Raw genomic sequence first — 19,677 nt, forward strand, 5'->3', positions numbered from 1 at the left:
ACATTCTTGGTTTTTTTTTTGAAAACTATGTTTTGTTTTGACCTTTTTCAAACAACGACAACAGGGAAAATCTTTTTGTCTTCGTCTTTTCGCCGGATTTCGATGTAATGAGTTCCAATCGACGACCCAAAATGAAAAACAAAGAACCTCCTTTAAGAACCAATAAAGTTAGGGTTTGGCTAAGGCAAGGACCACGGCAATGGTTAGGGTTAGGGTTAACCCGCGTGCGCAGATTGGCCCTCTTTTTGGACAGCGCCTTTTGAAAGAGATCTTGAAGGAGACTTACATTTGATATGATCGATTTGGAATAAAAACTGGGGATTTGGCTGTCTCTTGAATTTCGACAAGATTGCCAATTGCATCAACAAGATAGTGTTTTCCATTGAGAAAAGTTGCACCAGTTGACTTTTGCGTTTTTTATCTTTTTTTTTTAAAGGAAAATAAGCCGAATATAAAGTGAATGTTTGATTGTTAAGAAAATAGATATTGAAAAAACTTGCGTAAGGAAAGAGAGTCTCCGTCAAGTTTATCATTTTTTCTTTCCCGCTTTCGCTCAAATCCGAAAAAACCATTGGAAACTTTTTGATTTGAGAGGGACGGCTTGGCCAGCGACCAGTGATTACTTCCATTCCAAAATACTCGTCTTTTTTGCTCAATTCATCGACTTTAATCGTCTCCGATTTCTGAATGTCAAAAGCAGGCACCATTTTCTGCGGCGAGTGCATTTTTTCGCACTCGTAAAACGGACACGGACATCCACCTTTGCAATATTTCTGAAAAGGGCAAACCTCTCCGGCCGAATCGAACGCCCTTGTCAGCTCGAAGCAAATCGACTCACACGGCGAAATTGGGTTAGTCCTCGTTGATTTCAAAACCAGCGTTTTGGAACAAAGATGGCGGCAGATTTTTTGGTCGTAGAACTTTTTCTTTTTGCAGCGGACGAGATTCACTTCGTTCTCTTCGTTTGAAAATTCTAGTTTTGCAGTTTCGCTTCTGTCAATTGCTGAAATAGGCCCAGGAAGAATGAATTCTTGGGTTTCGTAGCATTGTTTCATTAGATGGCCGCAGTAGTCTATTTTAGGCTCGTCAACCTGTGTTAAAACCTACGCCAGGGTCCGGAATGAGCTCTAGTAAAAGGCTGGACCCTGACTCAGGTTTTAATACATGTTCTCGAGCCCAGCGCCCATCGTCTCCATTCGAACGCACTTTTTATAGTTTCGATGACAAACCGAAGTCAGAAAAGTCTTTACGCCTCGGGATTTCTCCAACGACTGAAAGTTCACTAAAAAGATACTTTCCATCAAACTAAAAAATGATTAAAAATTACGGATAAGAATGACTGTCGTCCAAAAAACGCCGAAAACTGCTAGATAAGTGTACTTTTGCGGATCCGTGGCGAATCCATGCTTGCTTAGCTGCAGTTCGGCAGTTATTTTCTCTTTCCAAGTTTTCGTCTTTTTCAAATCGCGCTGTCGCGTTCGGACGTTTCGAGTTGTCAGAATTTCTTCGGAGAAAAGATACGTTTTTCCGTCTTTTTGGCGAAGAACTCCGATACAGTCGCAATCCAAACACTTATTTAAAATCAAAAACAAAAGTTATTAATGATAAAGACCTGAATTCTCGGCTGCTTAGACAAATCATCGTTTTCCTCTTCAATTACCATTTGACTCCGTTTTTCTCAGAAAAAAATATTCAGGAAGTAAATGTAACCGATCGCCGGTATCAGTGATGGGTGTTCTGAGGAAATCATAACTCCAGCTGACCTGAAGACAGACGTCCGTCGCAGTATACTGTCTGTCTTGTCCTAGAAATAGTAAAATCGCGCTTTTGAAGTGTCATTAACCTGCTTTCTGAGACCTGGTCTGTCATTTGAAAGTTCAAAATATCAACTTGCTTTTTTCGTCATTCTCTTTGATACTAACACTACTGCATTTTTGTCATCAAAAGTCAAAATTGCCTTTGAAAGTTCTCTGCTAAGTCGGATTGGAAGAACTTGCACATGCTGTTAGTGCTTCCTTTTCGGATTTCGATTGTCCACTAATAAAAAAAATAATTTCTTTGCAAACAAAAAAAAGACGCAAGAATTTTATCATATTTTGTTTATTGAAAGAAAGAAAGAGTGAATAATGGTATAAGAGAAAAAAAACCCCTTCGCCGTGTTTTTCTTAGTTTTCGTCAGTGCATTCTGAAGACATACAGCTGCATTCCTTGGCGACTGTAAGCTCGTATGTGAATGATGAGCCGTCTGGGCAAATCATATCGACGAGCTTTGTATCGGTCTCGGTGCAAGTGCAGCAAGAGCATTGCTTATGGTATTTGTTCATGGCTTCTGACCAGATGGAAGTTGAAGTACATTCACCAGAGCAAAGAGTCATCTCGACGACCTCCTTGGAGATGCATCCATCAGCTTCGACGTAGTCGGTGTAATCAACCTTGACGCCGCATCCAGAAGTTGTTTCTCGCTCGCAAGTGACGCAGCAGCCATCTTCTGAGGTCTTGATGAACTCAGGTGGACATGTCTCGTCGAACTCTGGGCACTGAACGGAAGAGCACTCGGTGTAGACCTGACCAGTCAGCTGATCTCGGACGCAGCAGCAAGTTGAGCACTGGTCGTTTGATGGAGACCATGTCTGGCCAACAGTGTACATCTTGTTGTTGTATTTACAGCTCTCCTGGACGCACTCGCCGCAGCACTGTCCTTCAACTGGCATCATGATGTAGCCTTCGGAGCAAGTCGAGCACTTTGTCTCGTGACAAACAGCGCTGTATGTTCCCTCGGAAACTTCCATGCATGTGCAAGTTGTGCAAAGATCCTTGCTCCAAGTTTCACCGCATTCGTATGTCTTGTCGCCGATGCAGCAGATTGGCTCAGCAATGCATGTTCGCTGGATGCAACCGCAGACATTTGTAGAGTCGCTAGCAATTGTTCCCTTAGGGCACTCATCTGGAATGATGCACTCATCGCAGACGCACTGGACAGTGGAGCAGCAAGGGTTGAGCTCAATGTTCTTGAGAGACTTTCCAGCTTCGCAGGTCATCATCTTGTTGGCCATAGGGCACTTGCTGTAATCGCAAACACACTCGGCTGATGAGCAGCATTCGTTCTCAGCAGCTGGATGGTTGACGATCATCTCGTATGACTCGCAAGCAAGATCGATCTTGGCACACTTAGTCTCGTCACAGACACACTCGTAAGTGTTAACCGCTGGACAGCATGCGTTGATAATGAAGCTTGAGACCAATCGAAGCTTCTGGTCGCTTGAACAAGTTGGAGTGACTGACTCCTGGCACTTGCTCTCATCGCAAACACACTTGTATGTAGCGCAGCAACCAGTCTTGGTTGTTTCGAGCTTGAATCCTTCATTACAAACTGGAGCAGATGGACATCGAGATTCGTCGCAGTCGCAAACGTACTTTGTGCAGCAGTCGCCGTCTGGAATTATCTTCAATACTTCGTGCTCGTCGCAGCATGGAACTGTGGTTGAGCAAGTTGTAAGGTCGCAGATGCAAGCATATTCTGGGCAGCAGACGTCACTGTTGAGAGCGACGAGCTTCTCTTGTGGGCCACACTTCACTGTGATTGCTGGGCATGTTGATGGATCACAGACACAGATCTTTGATTCGCAACATCCGTTAACCTTGATCTCTTCACGCTCGCCGAGTCCGCAGACTGGATCGTTCACAGCTGGGCAGAGTTTCTCGTCACATTCGCAGTTATATTCTGGACAGCCAGATTTGTCTTCGCCAGTAACAACAAGTGCTTCTCCGCAATCGCAAACTGGTGCCTTGTCGCATTCCTTCTCCTCGCAGTAGCACTCATAGTACTCGCAGCAAGTATCCTCAGATACGAGTGTCTTCGTGCAACCAGCTGGGCAGGTGATTGGAGCTGGGCATTGGTTGATAAGAGATGAAGCAATGTGTCCAATAGCAACGCATGTATGCTGGATACATGGATTGGTGCAGTCGGTCCAGATCTCACCAATATGTCGGCCGATGTCGTCCTCATCGACGCATGCTTTACACTTATCACATGTAACACAAGCGCCATCCTTGAGGATGAGACCTTCTGGACAATAGCAACCTTCAGAGTTGTAGTTGATCTTCAATGACTCGTATGTGAGGTAGTTCTCACATGTTCGAATGACATCAGGACCACAAGTTCGGTATTCCATGCCGGCTGGGCAATGTCCTGGGCAGAACTCAGCAGATCGCCACTCGAAACACTCTGTTGTCTGCTGACATTCTCGAATGTAAGCGGCGTAACTCTCGCAAGTGTAGTCAACAGTAGTGTTGACAACTCGATCTTCCACAGTTGTGGTGATATGACCGGTCTCGCAATTGACTGTGTTACAGACTGTCTGATAGATCTCAGAGTTGACGTGTGAGCAAATATCGAAGACTTCGCTGAAGGTTGTGTCGCATGACTGAGTATCCTCGCACTCTTCGATGTCATCGCATTCTTCGTTCCTTGAAACTGTCCAATAGTCAACGGCAGATTCGACTGTTGAGAACTGAGCAGTTGCGAAATCATTCTCGCTGATTCCGTCGCACTGACCGCAGATACCTTCCATTCGGCCAGCATATGATGCAGAAACAGTGACAGACCAAGCACCAGTACAAGGTGTGTAAGCAAGCTGAGCATCGCCAATGCACGCTCGGATCTCATTGAAAGATCGAGTGATTGTGAATCCATCAGCATTAACTTCACTGCCTGTCGCCACAGCAACAGTGTTACTCTGGAGGCCAAGAATGTGTTGGATAGCTTCAGACCTTGAAATCTTCAATACTCCACTGTCGACAGAGAAGATCTTGATGTAGTCAACTTGTGAGTTCTCGTTCTTGTAGACAGAAATGGAGAATCGACCATCGTTAGACTGAGCAACAGTCACTTCAGTGCAAGTGATCGTAGATGTGAAAGATGTTGAGTCGAATGAAGTAAAACCAACTCCAGCGAAACCAGAGCAAGTACAACCGCAAACGTAAGTGACACAGCATTCACCCTGAACCTCGATTGGCTCGTGACCGTTAGCGCAAGTTGGCTTGACAACGGCACAGGTAACATCTTCGCAGGAGACGTGTCCTGTTTCAAGGCATGTGCATGTAGTGCAAGCGCTCTTTGAAACGATCTCACCATACATGTAAGTTTGGCCATTGTAATCACATCCCTTCTTCTTGCAAACGTAGTTATCGCAGCATCGATTAAGCTTGCCAGAGTTAACAAGCATCTCATCGGCAGCACAAGTTGGGATGACACATTTTTCGTAGTCGCACTGGCACTCGAATTCAGAGCAGCAGCTAGTCTTGCTAACAAGTTCAACGACCTTTTCGTATGACTCACAAACTGGCTTCTCTTCATCGCAAGATGACTCGTCACAAATGCACTTGTAAGATGGGCAACACACGCCAGTGATCTCGACAACCTTTTCATTTGCCTTGCAAGTTGGGATTACTTGTGAGCATTGCTGTCGAGTACAGGTGATGGAGAGATCTTCGTTACATGTGCATGTATCGCATGGAGAATCACAATTCGTCCACTGCTCACCGACAAAGTAAGTGTATCCGTCATTCTCGTCGACACAGTTGTTAATGCATGGCTCACATGTTGGGCAACAGCTTCCCTCAACCTTTCGAAGAGCAAAACCAACAGGGCATGATTCAATATCGCATGGAGTTGTATCGCACTTGACCTCACCCATTGTACAGAAACATGTCTTACAGCCATCGTCACTTGTCCAAACCTGACCGGAAGCGTAAATGAATCCATTGTAAGTACAAGCGCATTTTGATGGATGAATACACTCAGATCCACTGCACACGAGACCTTCTGGGCAAGACTTTGGACAATTAGAATCATCAGTAACACCAGGACAAAGATCAATGTGAATCTTTGGTGTTCGGGTGTGATCTGGTGTCGTCGTTGTTGTCTTTGTCATTGGAGTCCAGGTTGACTCAGTAGGTGTAGTCATCGTCTTTGGTGTCATTGTCTTCGATGTTGTTGTTGTTGACGTGGTTGTGGTGGTTGTTGTTGTCGTTGTTGTTGTCGACTTAACACACTTGTACACTGGGCAACAATCGTCAACCATGTAATCGAATTGACGGATGTATCCCTTTGGACATTCTCGGTCGAACCTGAAGCACTTATCCTTATTGCAGACGCATTCATAAGTAAAGCAACAATCTTCGGAGTTGAATTTCTGAATTTGATCCTCAACGCATGAACATGTCTTCTCAGCAACTTGTGGACAATCGCCCGCCGTTTCTTCAGTACATCTTGAACAACATGGCGCATCACAGCAGCGATCGACATTGTAGCGGCCGATTTCGACAAAACCGGTCTCGCACTCGCGATCTGGACAGAGAATAGACTGGCAGATAGCATCACCTTCAGATGAGCAACAGCAAGTAGTACAATCATCCAAATACCAAACTTCACCGAAAGAACGCTCGTTTCCATCACCGTCAATACAGACACTTTGAGTAACAAATGAAAACTCAGTAATGAAATTGGAGGTCGTCTCAGTTGGATGAGTTGGCATCGTTGGCTTAGTTGGCATATCAGTATGAGCTGTTGAAGTAAGGATCTTTGGATCAGGTGTCGGATATGTTTCGGAATGCGATGGGTGTGTGAATGTTGGATGAGTAGAGTAAGTTGAGGTTGGATGAGTTGGATCTCCAGTTGAAGGAGTAGTTGTAGTTGTCTCATCAGTTGTTTCTGTTGGGCACTCAGTTGTTGTAGTTGTGATTGGAATGCACTTGACGGTCTCGCAGCACTCTCCGAGTGGAGTGAATCGTGTAGCAGAGAAACCGGCTGGGCATGGGCAATCACCAACTGGAACACAGTTGTCTCGGTTACACTTGCAAGAGTACTTGCAGCAGCATCCATCAGCAGTTGGGGTGATGACAAGATCCTCACAAACATTGCATGATGGAACGGTCTCGTCGCACTCAACATCCTTGCAGCTGGTTGGAACACAAGTGGTCACAGAGCAGCACTGATCGATCTTGTGGACAAACTCGCACTCGTTGTCGGCGCATTTTGGAGCCACTGTCTGCTGACACTTTCGGTCTGTCACTCGGATGTCGTTGACAGAGTAGCATGTGTAGACCTTGCATGGTTCCTCAATTGTGCTCCAGCTTTCGCCGTAATGTCGTTCACAACCCTCATCATCGATACAGAGTGGTGGTGGTGGTGGACAAGTTGGGCTACCTGGAGTGCAGGAGATAGTGGTGGTAGTTGTATGAGTTGGTGTAACGGTTTCAGTTGTCTGAGTTGGTGGAGTGTGAGTAGCAATGGTGGTAGTGCACTGGATCCTGACACACTTTGGTGTGTCGCAGCAAGCTCCCTTGATGGTATCAACAAGCTCGTATCCTTCTGGGCAGTCACAATCACCGAGCTCGAAGCATCGGCTCTTGTCGCACTCGCAATAGAACTCTTCGCAACATTCGTTGTCCTTGGATGTCCTTGTCTTGCAGACCTCGTAGACCTCGCATTGTGGAACAACAACTGCTGGACACTTAACATCCTTGCAGCTGTCTGTGTCTGGACAGCATGTTGGGGCGTCGCAGCACTTGGTGAGAGCGTACTTGCCAGTCTCAACAGTACCTGCTGGGCACTCTCGTGTCTCGCACTTCTCTTCGACACACTGAGGCTTGCCCTCAGCGGTACAGCAGCATCGCTTGCAATCGCCTTCGCTCCAGATGGCACCATATGCTCGTGGATTACCCTCAGTATCGATGCACATCATCTTTGTTGTGGTGGTGCAAACGGTAGTTGTATGAGTAGCTGGAGTTGCTGTTGGCTTAGTCATAGGTGTCACTGTTGGCTCTGTTGGCTTGGTACCCATAGAGTGAGTAGTGTGAGTTGGATGAGTGTAAGTATGTGGATCTTCAATATGTGGAGTTGGTGTTGGGAAGGATGTATGTGGTGTCACTGTTGGCATAGATGGATGAGTAGTCCTTGTGCCAATAGTTGGTGGTGTGGCTGTTGGTGGAGTTGAAGTTGGGCATGTTGGCTCAGTGGTGCCGTGGCAACATCGAGTAGCCTTGCAACATTCATCCATCCAGTATTCAACGGCAACGTATGGAGCCTTGCAAGTAAGCTTGCCCATATCTGGGCACTCCTTGCAGACACAAGTGTATGTGTATGGGACGCACTTGTCCTTAGTCTGAACGGCAACGCACTCCTGGCATGCACCGCAGGTTGGTGGTTGTGGCTGGACAACATCGGCACAGTCATCAGGGATACACTTCTCCTGGACGCAACAACCCAAGTCAGTTGTGACCTTAGTCTCACATGTCTCATCGCAAGTAACGAAGACGTCGAGGCATGAGCTCTTTGTGCAGGAGATTGTGCCGTCGGCTCGGCAGCAGCAAGTCTCGCACTTAGAGACAGTCCACTGTTCACCATACTGGTACTCCTTGCCGTCCTTGGCATAGCAGAGTGGTGGACAAGATGGGGTGACATGAGTGTAAGTGGTCTGTGGTGTCATAGTCTTATCCATCTTCGTGGTTGTCTCTGGATCAATATGGATGTATGGTGTCCTTGTGGGATGAGTTGAATCAGTATGAGTAGTAGTAGTTGTTGTCTCATCAGTTGTTTCTGTTGGGCACTCAGTTGTTGTAGTTGTGATTGGAATGCACTTGACGGTCTCGCAGCACTCTCCGAGTGGAGTGAATCGTGTAGCAGAGAAACCGGCTGGGCATGGGCAATCACCAACTGGAACACAGTTGTCTCGGTTACACTTGCAAGAGTACTTGCAGCAGCATCCATCAGCAGTTGGGGTGATGACAAGATCCTCACAAACATTGCATGATGGAACGGTCTCGTCGCACTCAACATCCTTGCAGCTGGTTGGAACACAAGTGGTCACAGAGCAGCACTGATCGATCTTGTGGACAAACTCGCACTCGTTGTCGGCGCATTTTGGAGCCACTGTCTGCTGACACTTTCGGTCTGTCACTCGGATGTCGTTGACAGAGTAACATGTGTAGACCTTGCATGGCTCATCATCTGTACTCCAGCTTTCACCGTAATGTCGCTCACAGCCCTCATCATCGATACAGAGCGGTGGTGGTGGTGGACAAGTTGGGCTACCTGGAGTGCAGGAGATAGTGGTGGTAGTTGTATGAGTTGGTGTAACGGTTTCAGTTGTCTGAGTTGGTGGAGTGTGAGTAGCAATGGTGGTAGTGCACTGGATCCTGACACACTTTGGTGTGTCGCAGCAAGCTCCCTTGATGGTATCAACAAGCTCGTATCCTTCTGGGCAGTCACAATCACCGAGCTCGAAGCATCGGCTCTTGTCGCACTCGCAATAGAACTCTTCGCAACATTCGTTGTCCTTGGATGTCCTTGTCTTGCAGACTTCGTAGGCCTCGCATTGTGGAACAACAACGGCTGGGCACTTGACATCCTTGCAGTCGGTTGTGTCTGGGCAGCATGTTGGAGCGTCGCAGCACTTGGTGAGTGCGTACTTGCCAGTCTCAACAGTACCTGCTGGGCACTCTCGTGTCTCGCACTTCTCCTCAACACACTGAGGATCAACACCCTCAGCGGTACAGCAGCATCGCTTGCATGGACCTTCGTTCCAGATCTCACCGTATGCTCGTGGATTACCCTGAGTATCGATGCAGATGTTCTTTGTTGTGGTTGTGCAGACGGTAGTTGTATGAGTAGCTGGAGTTGCTGTTGGCTTAGTCATAGGTGTCACTGTTGGCTCTGTTGGCTTGGTGCCCATAGAGTGAGTTGTGTGAGTTGGATGAGTGTAAGTATGTGGGTCTTCAATATGTGGAGTTGGTGTTGGGAAGGATGTATGTGGAGTCACTGTTGGCATAGATGGATGAGTAGTCCTTGTGCCAATAGTTGGTGGTGTGGCTGTTGGTGGAGTTGAAGTTGGGCATGTTGGCTCAGTGGTGCCATGGCAACATCGAGTAGCCTTGCAACATTCATCCATCCAGTATTCAACGGCAACGTATGGAGCCTTGCAGGTAAGCTTGCCCATATCTGGGCACTCCTTGCAGACACAAGTGTATGTGTATGGGACGCACTTGTTCTTAGTCTCAGTGGCAACGCACTCCTGGCATGCACCGCAGGTTGGTGGCTGTGGCTGGACAACATCAGCACACTCAATTGGGATACACTTCTCCTGGATGCAACAGCCCAAATCAGTAGTCTCCTTCTTGTGAGTCTTCTCATTGCAAGTGACGTAGACGTCGAGGCATGAGCTCTTTGTGCAGGAGATTGTGCCGTCGGCTCGGCAGCAGCAAGTCTCGCACTTAGAGACAGTCCACTGTTCACCATACTGGTACTCCTTGCCGTCCTTGGCATAGCAGAGTGGTGGACAAGATGGTGTGACATGAGTGTAAGTGGTCTGTGGTGTCATAGTCTTATCCATCTTAGTTGTTGTCTCTGGATCAATATGGATGTATGGTGTCCTTGTTGGATGAGTTGAATCAGTATGAGTAGTAGTAGTTGTTGTCGCATCAGTTGTTTCTGTTGGGCACTCAGTTGTTGTAGTTGTGATTGGAATGCACTTGACGGTCTCGCAGCACTCTCCGAGTGGAGTGAATCGTGTAGCAGAGAAACCGGCTGGGCATGGGCAATCACCAACTGGAACACAGTTGTCTCGGTTACACTTGCAAGAGTACTTGCAGCAACATTCATCGGCAGTTGGGGTGATGACAAGATCCTCACAAACATTACATGATGGAACGGTCTCGTCGCACTCAACGTCCTTGCAGCTGGTTGGAACACAAGTGGTCACAGAGCAGCACTGATCGATCTTGTGGACAAACTCGCACTCGTTATCGGCGCACTTTGGTGCAACGGTCTGCTGACACTTTCGGTCTGTCACTCGGATGTCGTTGACAGAGTAGCATGTGTAGACCTTGCATGGTTCCTCAATTGTGCTCCAGCTTTCGCCGTAATGTCGTTCACAACCCTCATCATCGATACAGAGTGGTGGTGGTGGTGGACAAGTTGGGCTACCTGGAGTGCAGGAGATAGTGGTGGTAGTTGTATGAGTTGGTGTAACGGTTTCAGTTGTCTGAGTTGGTGGAGTGTGAGTAGCAACGGTTGTTGTGCACTGGATCCTGACACACTTTGGTGTGTTGCAGCAAGCTCCCTTGATGGTATCAACAAGCTCGTATCCTTCTGGGCAGTCACAATCATCGAGCTCGAAGCATCGGCTCTTGTCGCACTCGCAATAGAACTCTTCGCAACATTCGTTGTCCTTGGATGTCCTTGTCTTGCAGACCTCGTAGACCTCGCATTGTGGAACAACAACTGCTGGACACTTAACATCCTTGCAGCTGTCTGTGTCTGGACAGCATGTTGGGGCGTCGCAGCACTTGGTGAGAGCGTACTTGCCAGTCTCAACAGTACCTGCTGGGCACTCTCGTGTCTCGCACTTCTCTTCGACACACTGAGGCTTGCCCTCAGCGGTACAGCAGCATCGCTTGCAATCGCCTTCGCTCCAGATGGCACCATATGCTCGTGGATTACCCTCAGTATCGATGCACATCATCTTTGTTGTGGTGGTGCAAACGGTAGTTGTATGAGTAGCTGGAGTTGCTGTTGGCTTAGTCATAGGTGTCACTGTTGGCTCTGTTGGCTTGGTACCCATAGAGTGAGTAGTGTGAGTTGGATGAGTGTAAGTATGTGGATCTTCAATATGTGGAGTTGGTGTTGGGAAGGATGTATGTGGTGTCACTGTTGGCATAGATGGATGAGTAGTCCTTGTGCCAATAGTTGGTGGTGTGGCTGTTGGTGGAGTTGAAGTTGGGCATGTTGGCTCAGTGGTGCCGTGGCAACATCGAGTAGCCTTGCAACATTCATCCATCCAGTATTCAACGGCAACGTATGGAGCCTTGCAAGTAAGCTTGCCCATATCTGGGCACTCCTTGCAGACACAAGTGTATGTGTATGGGACGCACTTGTCCTTAGTCTGAACGGCAACGCACTCCTGGCATGCACCGCAGGTTGGTGGTTGTGGCTGGACAACATCGGCACAGTCATCAGGGATACACTTCTCCTGGACGCAACAACCCAAGTCAGTTGTGACCTTAGTCTCACATGTCTCATCGCAAGTAACGAAGACGTCGAGGCATGAGCTCTTTGTGCAGGAGATTGTGCCGTCGGCTCGGCAGCAGCAAGTCTCGCACTTAGAGACAGTCCACTGTTCACCATACTGGTACTCCTTGCCGTCCTTGGCATAGCAGAGTGGTGGACAAGATGGGGTGACATGAGTGTAAGTGGTCTGTGGTGTCATAGTCTTATCCATCTTCGTGGTTGTCTCTGGATCAATATGGATGTATGGTGTCCTTGTTGGATGAGTTGAATCAGTATGAGTAGTAGTAGTTGTTGTCTCATCAGGTGTCTTCGTTGTTGTTGTCGATGTTGTTGTTGTTGTTGTCGTTGTTGTTGATTTATAATCAGGTACGCATCTTGGAACAGGGCAACACTCACCAGCCGGCTTCTTGAGTTCAAGAGTGTATCCACTTTCGCAATAGCAATCATTGAAAATCTCACATTTTGATTCATTGCAAGCACATTCAAATCGACAACAGCACTCAGATGCTTGGACTGTGATGATATCTTCGTAGTATTCGCAGCATGGAACCTCAAAATCACATTCTTCTCCCTTGCATGATTCTGCTCGGCATTCTGCTACTTCACAGCAACCATCCTTCGACATTTTTACCTCTCTTATTTGTTCTGGTTCGCATTCGCCAAGCGAGTCGCATTCAAGCTGACGGCATCGAACAGATCCATCTTGATAACACATGCAGTAATGACAGTTTGCTGTGTTCCAGTATTCACCGAATTGTCGTTCTTCGCCATCCTTATCGATACATGGCTCAGAGACTGGTGGGCATGACCAGGAAGTTGTTTTCATTGTGGGCTTTGTTGTTGTTGGGTGAGTGGTCGTTGTTGTTGTTGTTGTTGTAGAAGTTGTCGTAGTCGAGGTTGTTGTTGTGGTTGTCTTTGCGGAGCATCCAGGAATATCCTGAATCTTAAGATCGTTTTGCCAGCAAAAGTATCGCTTGCACTCATCTTCGTCATCGTAAAGGGATCCTGGCGCAAGAGTCTGTCCACAAGGAAGCATGCATGGACAGTCTTGCATTTTGACGCAGGTATTCAAGTCATTCAAAACATATCCAGAAGCACATTGCATAGGCTTTTCATCTTCACAAATATCAACGCAAGTATCTGTGTCATGAACACACTGTACCAAGACTGATCGCCAAGCATGGCAAACCATGTTGCATGTGAATGAGCATTCTTGTTTCTTGCCCTCTGGGCATTCATCGACTGTTTTTGTAGTGAATGGCTTTGTCTCCATACCCTCGTACTTAACATCGGGTGGACAGATCGTTGTGACCGTTGGTGCAGTCCATGAGCTGCCACAAGGAAGACCAAGACACTGAGCGTGGCCCTCCATGCAGAAGCAAGATCGACAATCGTCAGACATCTCATCGATCTTTTCACCGTGACCGTAGACAACACCGTTAATTTCCATACAAATGCATTCATCAACTGGGAGGCAGTGTTTGCCGTCATCAGACATGACATGCTCGTCGTCGCAAGTGCAACCTTCAACGCATGTATCTGGGCAAGTTGTCTCAATCTGTGCCCAGTTATGATAGTTGTCGCAGGATTTTGGACAAGCGCTGACACATGGATCATATGATCGACAACCGTCACACTGGACTGGACAAAGCTGTTGGTTTCTCCAGTAGATATGAACACCGTGTCGGTTACATTCTTGAGCGTAAGCACCGATGGCAGTACACAAGCATTCGCAATCTCCGCCAGAATCACATGCACATGAATCGAATACGCAGTTATCATAATAGTATGATGGATCAACGTGGGCATGACAAGCAGCGAATGTCTCAGAATTGATGATTGAGCATTTTTTGACAGCCCAGATCTTTCGATGAGGATTTGTCTCACAAATGTCATTCACATGCTTGGAGTCTGGGCATGTTGAATCGACTCTCCAGGAATCACCGAAGGAAAGAACATTAGCAGTTGCAATGCCACCTCGAGATACAAGATCATCAATTACTCGATCATCGTAGTCGCCACAGAGACCTTGGACCTTACCCTTGTACATTGGGTCAAGCTTGATGATCATCTGGGTACCCTTGTCCCACTGAACGGTCAAGCCAACGTCAGTGGTAATGAAAACCCACAAACCAGCGTATCGAACGTCAAATCCGGATCCCTTTTCGAGAGTGATTGGCTTTCCTCGGACAAGTCGCAATGATGACCTCTCCATAGTGTTTTCTTGATTCAAAGTAATTGTAATAGACTTTGTGCAGACAGTTCCCTGGCTACCACATTGCTCGTTTCGAGCGGTAACTCGGAAGCTTGCATGGGCGCTTGGGATGGTTTCGACGTATGTGTATTCACAGGCACCCTGGAACTGATAGTTTCGGCTATCGAAAGTTGTAATATGAGAGTCTCCATACGCTCGGCAATGGCCTGGGCAGACAAGATCTGTGCATTCCCAGGATCCGGAGACACACTGGCAATGGTTGCAGTCCTTCTTCATCTCTTCGCCTTCCTTGTATGACTTTCCTCCATGATGGCATGGACAATCAGCTGGTCGGACACAGTCTCCAGTTGTCTCGTCCAAGACAAAACCGTGCATACAAACGCAGCCAGTTCGGCAATGCTCAACCTTCAATGGAATTCGGTTCAAATGCATGTTAGAGCATGTAAGTGGATCGATTGGAACACAAGAGTTGAGCTCAGCATTGATGCCACAAGTCTCTTCGATTTCGCACTCGTTGTCAGTGCAGAACCACTGTCCCTTGTGACACTCGCAGATGTTGCAATCTTGCATTCGAGATTCACCAGCGAGGAACTTCTTCTGTTCATAGTAGCATGGGCATTCTCCGATTGGAATGCATTCACCGTCGTAATCCATAACGGATCCTTCTGGGCAAGTACAACCCTGGACGCAGCCTTCTGTGCAATCATCAGCGTAGCTAAGAGATCCACAAGATCGTCCGCAGCTCTTGGCGCACTCAGCAAAGACCATACCATGTGGGCATTCTACATTGCACTCAGTGCAATTCTGTCTCCAACCATCAATAATAATTCCGTTCTTTGCGCAAGCGCTGCTGTAGTCGGAAAGGATTGTACAAGCACTCTTCTCATCACCAGTCTTGCAGTAATCCTGCATGCAAAGAGAGTAGTAAGCTTCGTAATCAATGAGTTCGTGACACTGGACGAATTGTCCGGACAAAATTGAGGCACAAATCTTTTGAGCGTGACCTCGTCGGTTAGCGAACTGAGCGCAGGCGTTCATGGGAACTCGCTGAGGAGCGCTGTCGCATGTTGTTGCCTGCCACTTGAGAGCAAACTCAACGGCATTAGCTTCAATGTCGTTTTCTGGTGTTCGGAACTCGTCAGATTGAGCGTCGTTAAAGTTACCACAAAGACCTGAAACAGATCCCTTGATTGAAGCTGGAGCTCGAAGGTAGATTCGATCGGTCTTGTCCCAGAAGATGGTCAAACCATTAGCAAGTGTGACCTTGTGGAACATAGTTGTGACCTTCTCAATAACGAAGTACTCTCCGTGGTATGGAAGAGAAGTGACAGAGTCGGTAGCATGAAGAGCACCTCCAGCGATGAGCTTGACATCTTCTCCGTTAACTCGAAGGATGACGGATCGGCCGCAAACTGATCCAGAGCAATCATGATTTTGGATGAGAACTTCCCAAGTGAAATCACCGAATCCACGGGAAAGAACGTAGGTGCAATCGCCTTCAAAGTCGTAATGGACACCATCGAAGGTTGTGTAGTGGCTTCCCATAGCAGTGCAGACACCGTCGCACTCGTTTGTTGTGCATTTCCATCCTCCATTGACGCAGACGCACTGGTTGCAATCTCGCTGGATTCGGGACCTTGGAGCGTACTCGTCATGGCCGAACTTGCATGGGCATTCTCCTCGCTGAAGACACTCGCCATCATGGAGATAAGTTCCAGCTGGGCAGTGGCAGCCGTCGATGCAGTGATCGTCGTCGCAGTTGTACTGTTGAGCCCAGCAAGTTTGTGGGCAGCTTGATCCGCAAGTCTTGAAGATTTGACCAACTGGGCATTGAACCTCGCATCGAGCAGGGCATCGCCAGTCGACATGAACGTCGTGTCGAGCGCATTCTCTGAAGTAAGCAGACATGGAATTGCAGATCCACTCTTCAGTATTGTTTCCGGAAGAAAAGCAAACGTCTTCTTTGCATGACTCAAAGTATGGTCGTGGGTCGACAGTATCCTTGCATTCTGTATCAAGGAGATAAGAGCAAAGCATGATAGCTTCGGTGGCCTTCTGTGCTGAAGCCTCGTCATTAATGTTGCAATAGCCCTCTTCAGTTGCATCAAGGCAGCTTTGGTCGATCTTCCAGCTGTTTGCGAAAAGTGAAACAGTCTTCACGAGAGTGCCAGATCGAGTTTCAAAGTCGTTGGTTTGGTCTCGGTCGAAGACACCGCAAAGACCAGATGTCTGGCCCATCATACCTTCGTCCATTCGGAGGAAGACAGACTCGGCACCGTCCCACTTGAGATACCAGCCGTTGATTGCTTCTCGAACGACAATGTAGTCGCTGATTCGCTGGATCGAAAGATCGTAAATCATTGTTGGGAGAGGAACAGCTTCGTTGGAAGCAGTGAAGACAGCTGGCTGGCCATCTTCGTCAAGCCTGATGTCAACAGAAGCATCGTTCATGAAGATGGTCAATGCTCGAGTGCACTTTCCTGTGCCGTCGCATTCACCGTCGTTCTTGATGTGAATAGAGAAAGAGCCTGTAAGCTTATCTTGGGCAAGAACATAGCTACACTGGCCTCGGAATCGGTAGATTTTTCCATCGAAAGTTCGGTAATGATGCTGACCCCAAGTCATGCAGTAGCCTGTCTGATCTGCTGGAACGTTACCCTTGGTGAAGACACCAGAGACCTGTCCGATTTCTCGTGGATCGACAGCGTTTGCTCGAGCAACACAAGCTGGTGGAGTGCTGCTTGTGCCCCATCGACCGTCGTTACATGTGTAGTATCCAGACATTGGTGGGCTTGGCTTGATGTCAAATCCTTCTGGACAGCTTGGAACGCAGATCTGGAGTCCCTCGTCATTGATTGAGCATGTGATTGAGCCACCAATTGGAGCTTCCATGTCAGTGCATCGTCGAGCACCGTCGTGACAGGCTGGGAAGATGAGCTGATTGTATGGAAGTTCTGGAGCCCAAGTTCCAGTTTCAAGGTTACAGATGTAGAGACTGGTATGGCCGTGCTGATATCCGTTGTCGCAGTTGACAGCGCACATCTTCAATCCACCGAAAACCTTGCATTCAACGTGACCGTTGACTGGAGCGATGGCGTTGCACATCTTCTCGTAGTGAACAGCGTAGCCTTCCTTTGGCTCGGCGTCGGTGATGGAAACGTGCTGGACCTCGTCAGTCTCAAGAGCGTAGAAGACGCAGTAGTTGTTGAGCTTGAGCATTTCGTTTGTCTTTGTGGTGGCGATCCAGGCGACGGAAGAGTAGGTCTTCTTTGCCTTGAAAGAAGCAAACTGGTCAATGTCGGCCATCTTCTCCCATGAGCCGTCCATAGTAACAACGTAGAGCTTGATAGCTTCGTCGAAATTGTTGATGAACTCAACTTGTCGCTTTTCAGCGCCGACTGTGTTGAAAGTTCTCCAGTATGGTCGGACTGGGCAAGTCATCTGCCAAGTTTCAGCAAACTCGACAGAATCAGAACAGATATTTCCGTTCTTAGCGAGGTAATCGTTGTCGATATCGCCATCGAAGGATCCGCAAAGACCTTCAGTATCAGAAAATGACTTGGTAGTTTTGATGAAGTGTGAGCCAGAAAGTGGACAGTACATGAAAACGGACTTGCCGTAGTTCTCTGGGTTTGTGATCGAAACCCATTCACCATCAAAAGTGGCGACGAAGCCACCTTCGAGTCGGAGAGGTTCTTCACCGACGCTGAGAAGCTGTCCTTCTGAAGAAATGACGAACTTTCCGTTGTTGAATCGGAGAGTGAAGACCTTGTCGCCCTTTCGGAACTCGATCCATCGCTTAGCATGAGAGTCTGATCCAAAGTTCTGAAGCGGGAGCATGGTGATGGTGAATTGGCCATCTCGGCTCTTGAGCAACGTAAGTGGACCATCAGCTCCGTAGCCGTAGATCTGTCCATCGAAGGTCTTGTACCAAACGTCGTCCCAGTGGACACATGCACCGTCGAGATCCATGTGGTTGGGAACCATTGGCCTTGATGGGATCTTGGCGAACTGGCTGCAGTCAACATTTTCAGTGCTTCGCGTGTTAGCGATTTCTTTGCCCTGTGGATCGACGCACCAGCTCTCGCCGGTTTGAGCGTCTACCTGCTTGGACTCGTAATCGCCCTGTGCGTCGCACTGTGGAGACTGAGCACCCGCACCAGCAGCCATCTTTGCTCGAAGACACTGTGTGAGTCGAATACATCTTGGCACCTCGCTAGCGGGATCCCAAATTCCGAGATCGTTTGCACAAGAAAATGTTTTCTCGATCTCAAGAGCATCGGAGAAAACAAATCCGCGGTTACATTGTGCAGTGCAAATTCTTAAAAATTTTTTGAAAAATTCCTTATCCAGTCTCTTTAGACTATTTTGCTTAAACCTATTGATTTTTTCAGAGTACCAGAGATCACATGAAAAAATGGCCAACTCTGAGTAACGAAACAAATTTTTTCCGACCAAATTTTTGTCGCAGTATTAAAAAAGGTAAATATTTGTAACAAGTACTTAATTCTGACGCCGTTTCAGTTTTTTGAAAAAATAAGATTCGGACCGCAATTTGAAGCAGTAGTAATCTGAACTTACGTATCGTAGTCGGAGACGTAGCAATTGATTTCACCGTTGATTGGAGCAAGCAAATTGCGGCAGAGATTCTTCTCTGTGAAAAGCTCAGCAGAGTCGAAGCCCTCGGAGTAAACCGACTTCTCAGCAGGTGTTACTCCTGGTGCCAGAATGGTCCAAAGAGAAAGGACCTTGGCGGGGTTAAGCATCCCCATGCTGCGTTTTAAACGCTTGTCTGTTTTGTTGTTTTTGTTTTACTAAACAAGTGTGGTTAGAAATAAACAGGCTCGATTCTATCTCTTTACTTACCACTCCTAAAAAGGCGTGAGAAAAAAGGGCTTTATCTAAATAAAACCCTCGGGTCAGAAACACTGACTGATTCCAAATGCTCAGAATCCTGCTATTTATTTCCGCGAACTTCGGTTTCAAGAGTCCTTGAAGGCAGCGCCCATCTTCCAGGATCTCTAGGAAATCGGCTAATCATCCGCGAATTTTCCAGAAGCTTTTATCTAAATAGCAACAAAATTTAAAATAAAAGAATAATTTTTAGGAAATCTTAATTCTCTAATGGACTTTCTTAGTCCATTAAGGACCCCCGCCAACGATTTTCCTCAAAAAATCAAAAATTTTAAAACAGCCATATTTTTTAAAACTTGTTCGGAGCACTTTTTGACCAATAAAAATCTAAAATTTTAGCGAATATGGGACTTTTTCGTCATTTTTCGTCAAAAGTCCAATTTTCAAACGCGATTTTAAGGGTGTTTGAATCGAGATAGACCCCAAAAAATGAAGCCTCAAAATCGTTTTTTGACCTGTAGAATCCATTTCTGGGGTCAAA

General features: G+C 47.3%; 3 protein-coding genes across 3 annotated transcripts; all 3 read right to left on the reverse strand.

The window, feature by feature from the left end:
* Positions 1-47: 47 nt before the first annotated feature.
* On the reverse strand, positions 48-1,070 carry LOC145709386 (uncharacterized). Its single transcript, XM_081787068.1, has 3 exons — positions 501-1,070; positions 287-405; positions 48-150 (listed from the first exon to the last, which is right to left on the reverse strand). The coding sequence occupies exons 1-3, from the start codon at positions 1,053-1,055 to the stop codon at positions 48-50; spliced, it is 777 nt and encodes a 258-aa protein (XP_081643194.1). The 5' UTR covers positions 1,056-1,070.
* Positions 1,070-1,719, reverse strand: LOC145708624 (uncharacterized). Its single transcript, XM_081786316.1, has 3 exons — positions 1,613-1,719; positions 1,328-1,571; positions 1,070-1,282 (listed from the first exon to the last, which is right to left on the reverse strand). The coding sequence occupies exons 1-3, from the start codon at positions 1,661-1,663 to the stop codon at positions 1,158-1,160; spliced, it is 420 nt and encodes a 139-aa protein (XP_081642442.1). The 5' UTR covers positions 1,664-1,719; the 3' UTR covers positions 1,070-1,157.
* A 365-nt stretch (positions 1,720-2,084) lies between these two features.
* On the reverse strand, positions 2,085-19,197 carry LOC145708457 (uncharacterized). Its single transcript, XM_081786128.1, has 3 exons — positions 19,149-19,197; positions 18,864-19,096; positions 2,085-18,603 (listed from the first exon to the last, which is right to left on the reverse strand). Exons 2-3 carry the CDS (start codon positions 19,052-19,054, stop codon positions 2,166-2,168), a joined length of 16,629 nt encoding a protein of 5,542 aa, XP_081642254.1. The 5' UTR covers positions 19,055-19,096; positions 19,149-19,197; the 3' UTR covers positions 2,085-2,165.
* Positions 19,198-19,677: the final 480 nt, after the last annotated feature.

Source organism: Oikopleura dioica, chromosome XSR (assembly GCF_907165135.1).
Source record: "Oikopleura dioica chromosome XSR, OKI2018_I68_1.0, whole genome shotgun sequence".
NCBI lineage: Eukaryota > Metazoa > Chordata > Appendicularia > Copelata > Oikopleuridae > Oikopleura > Oikopleura dioica.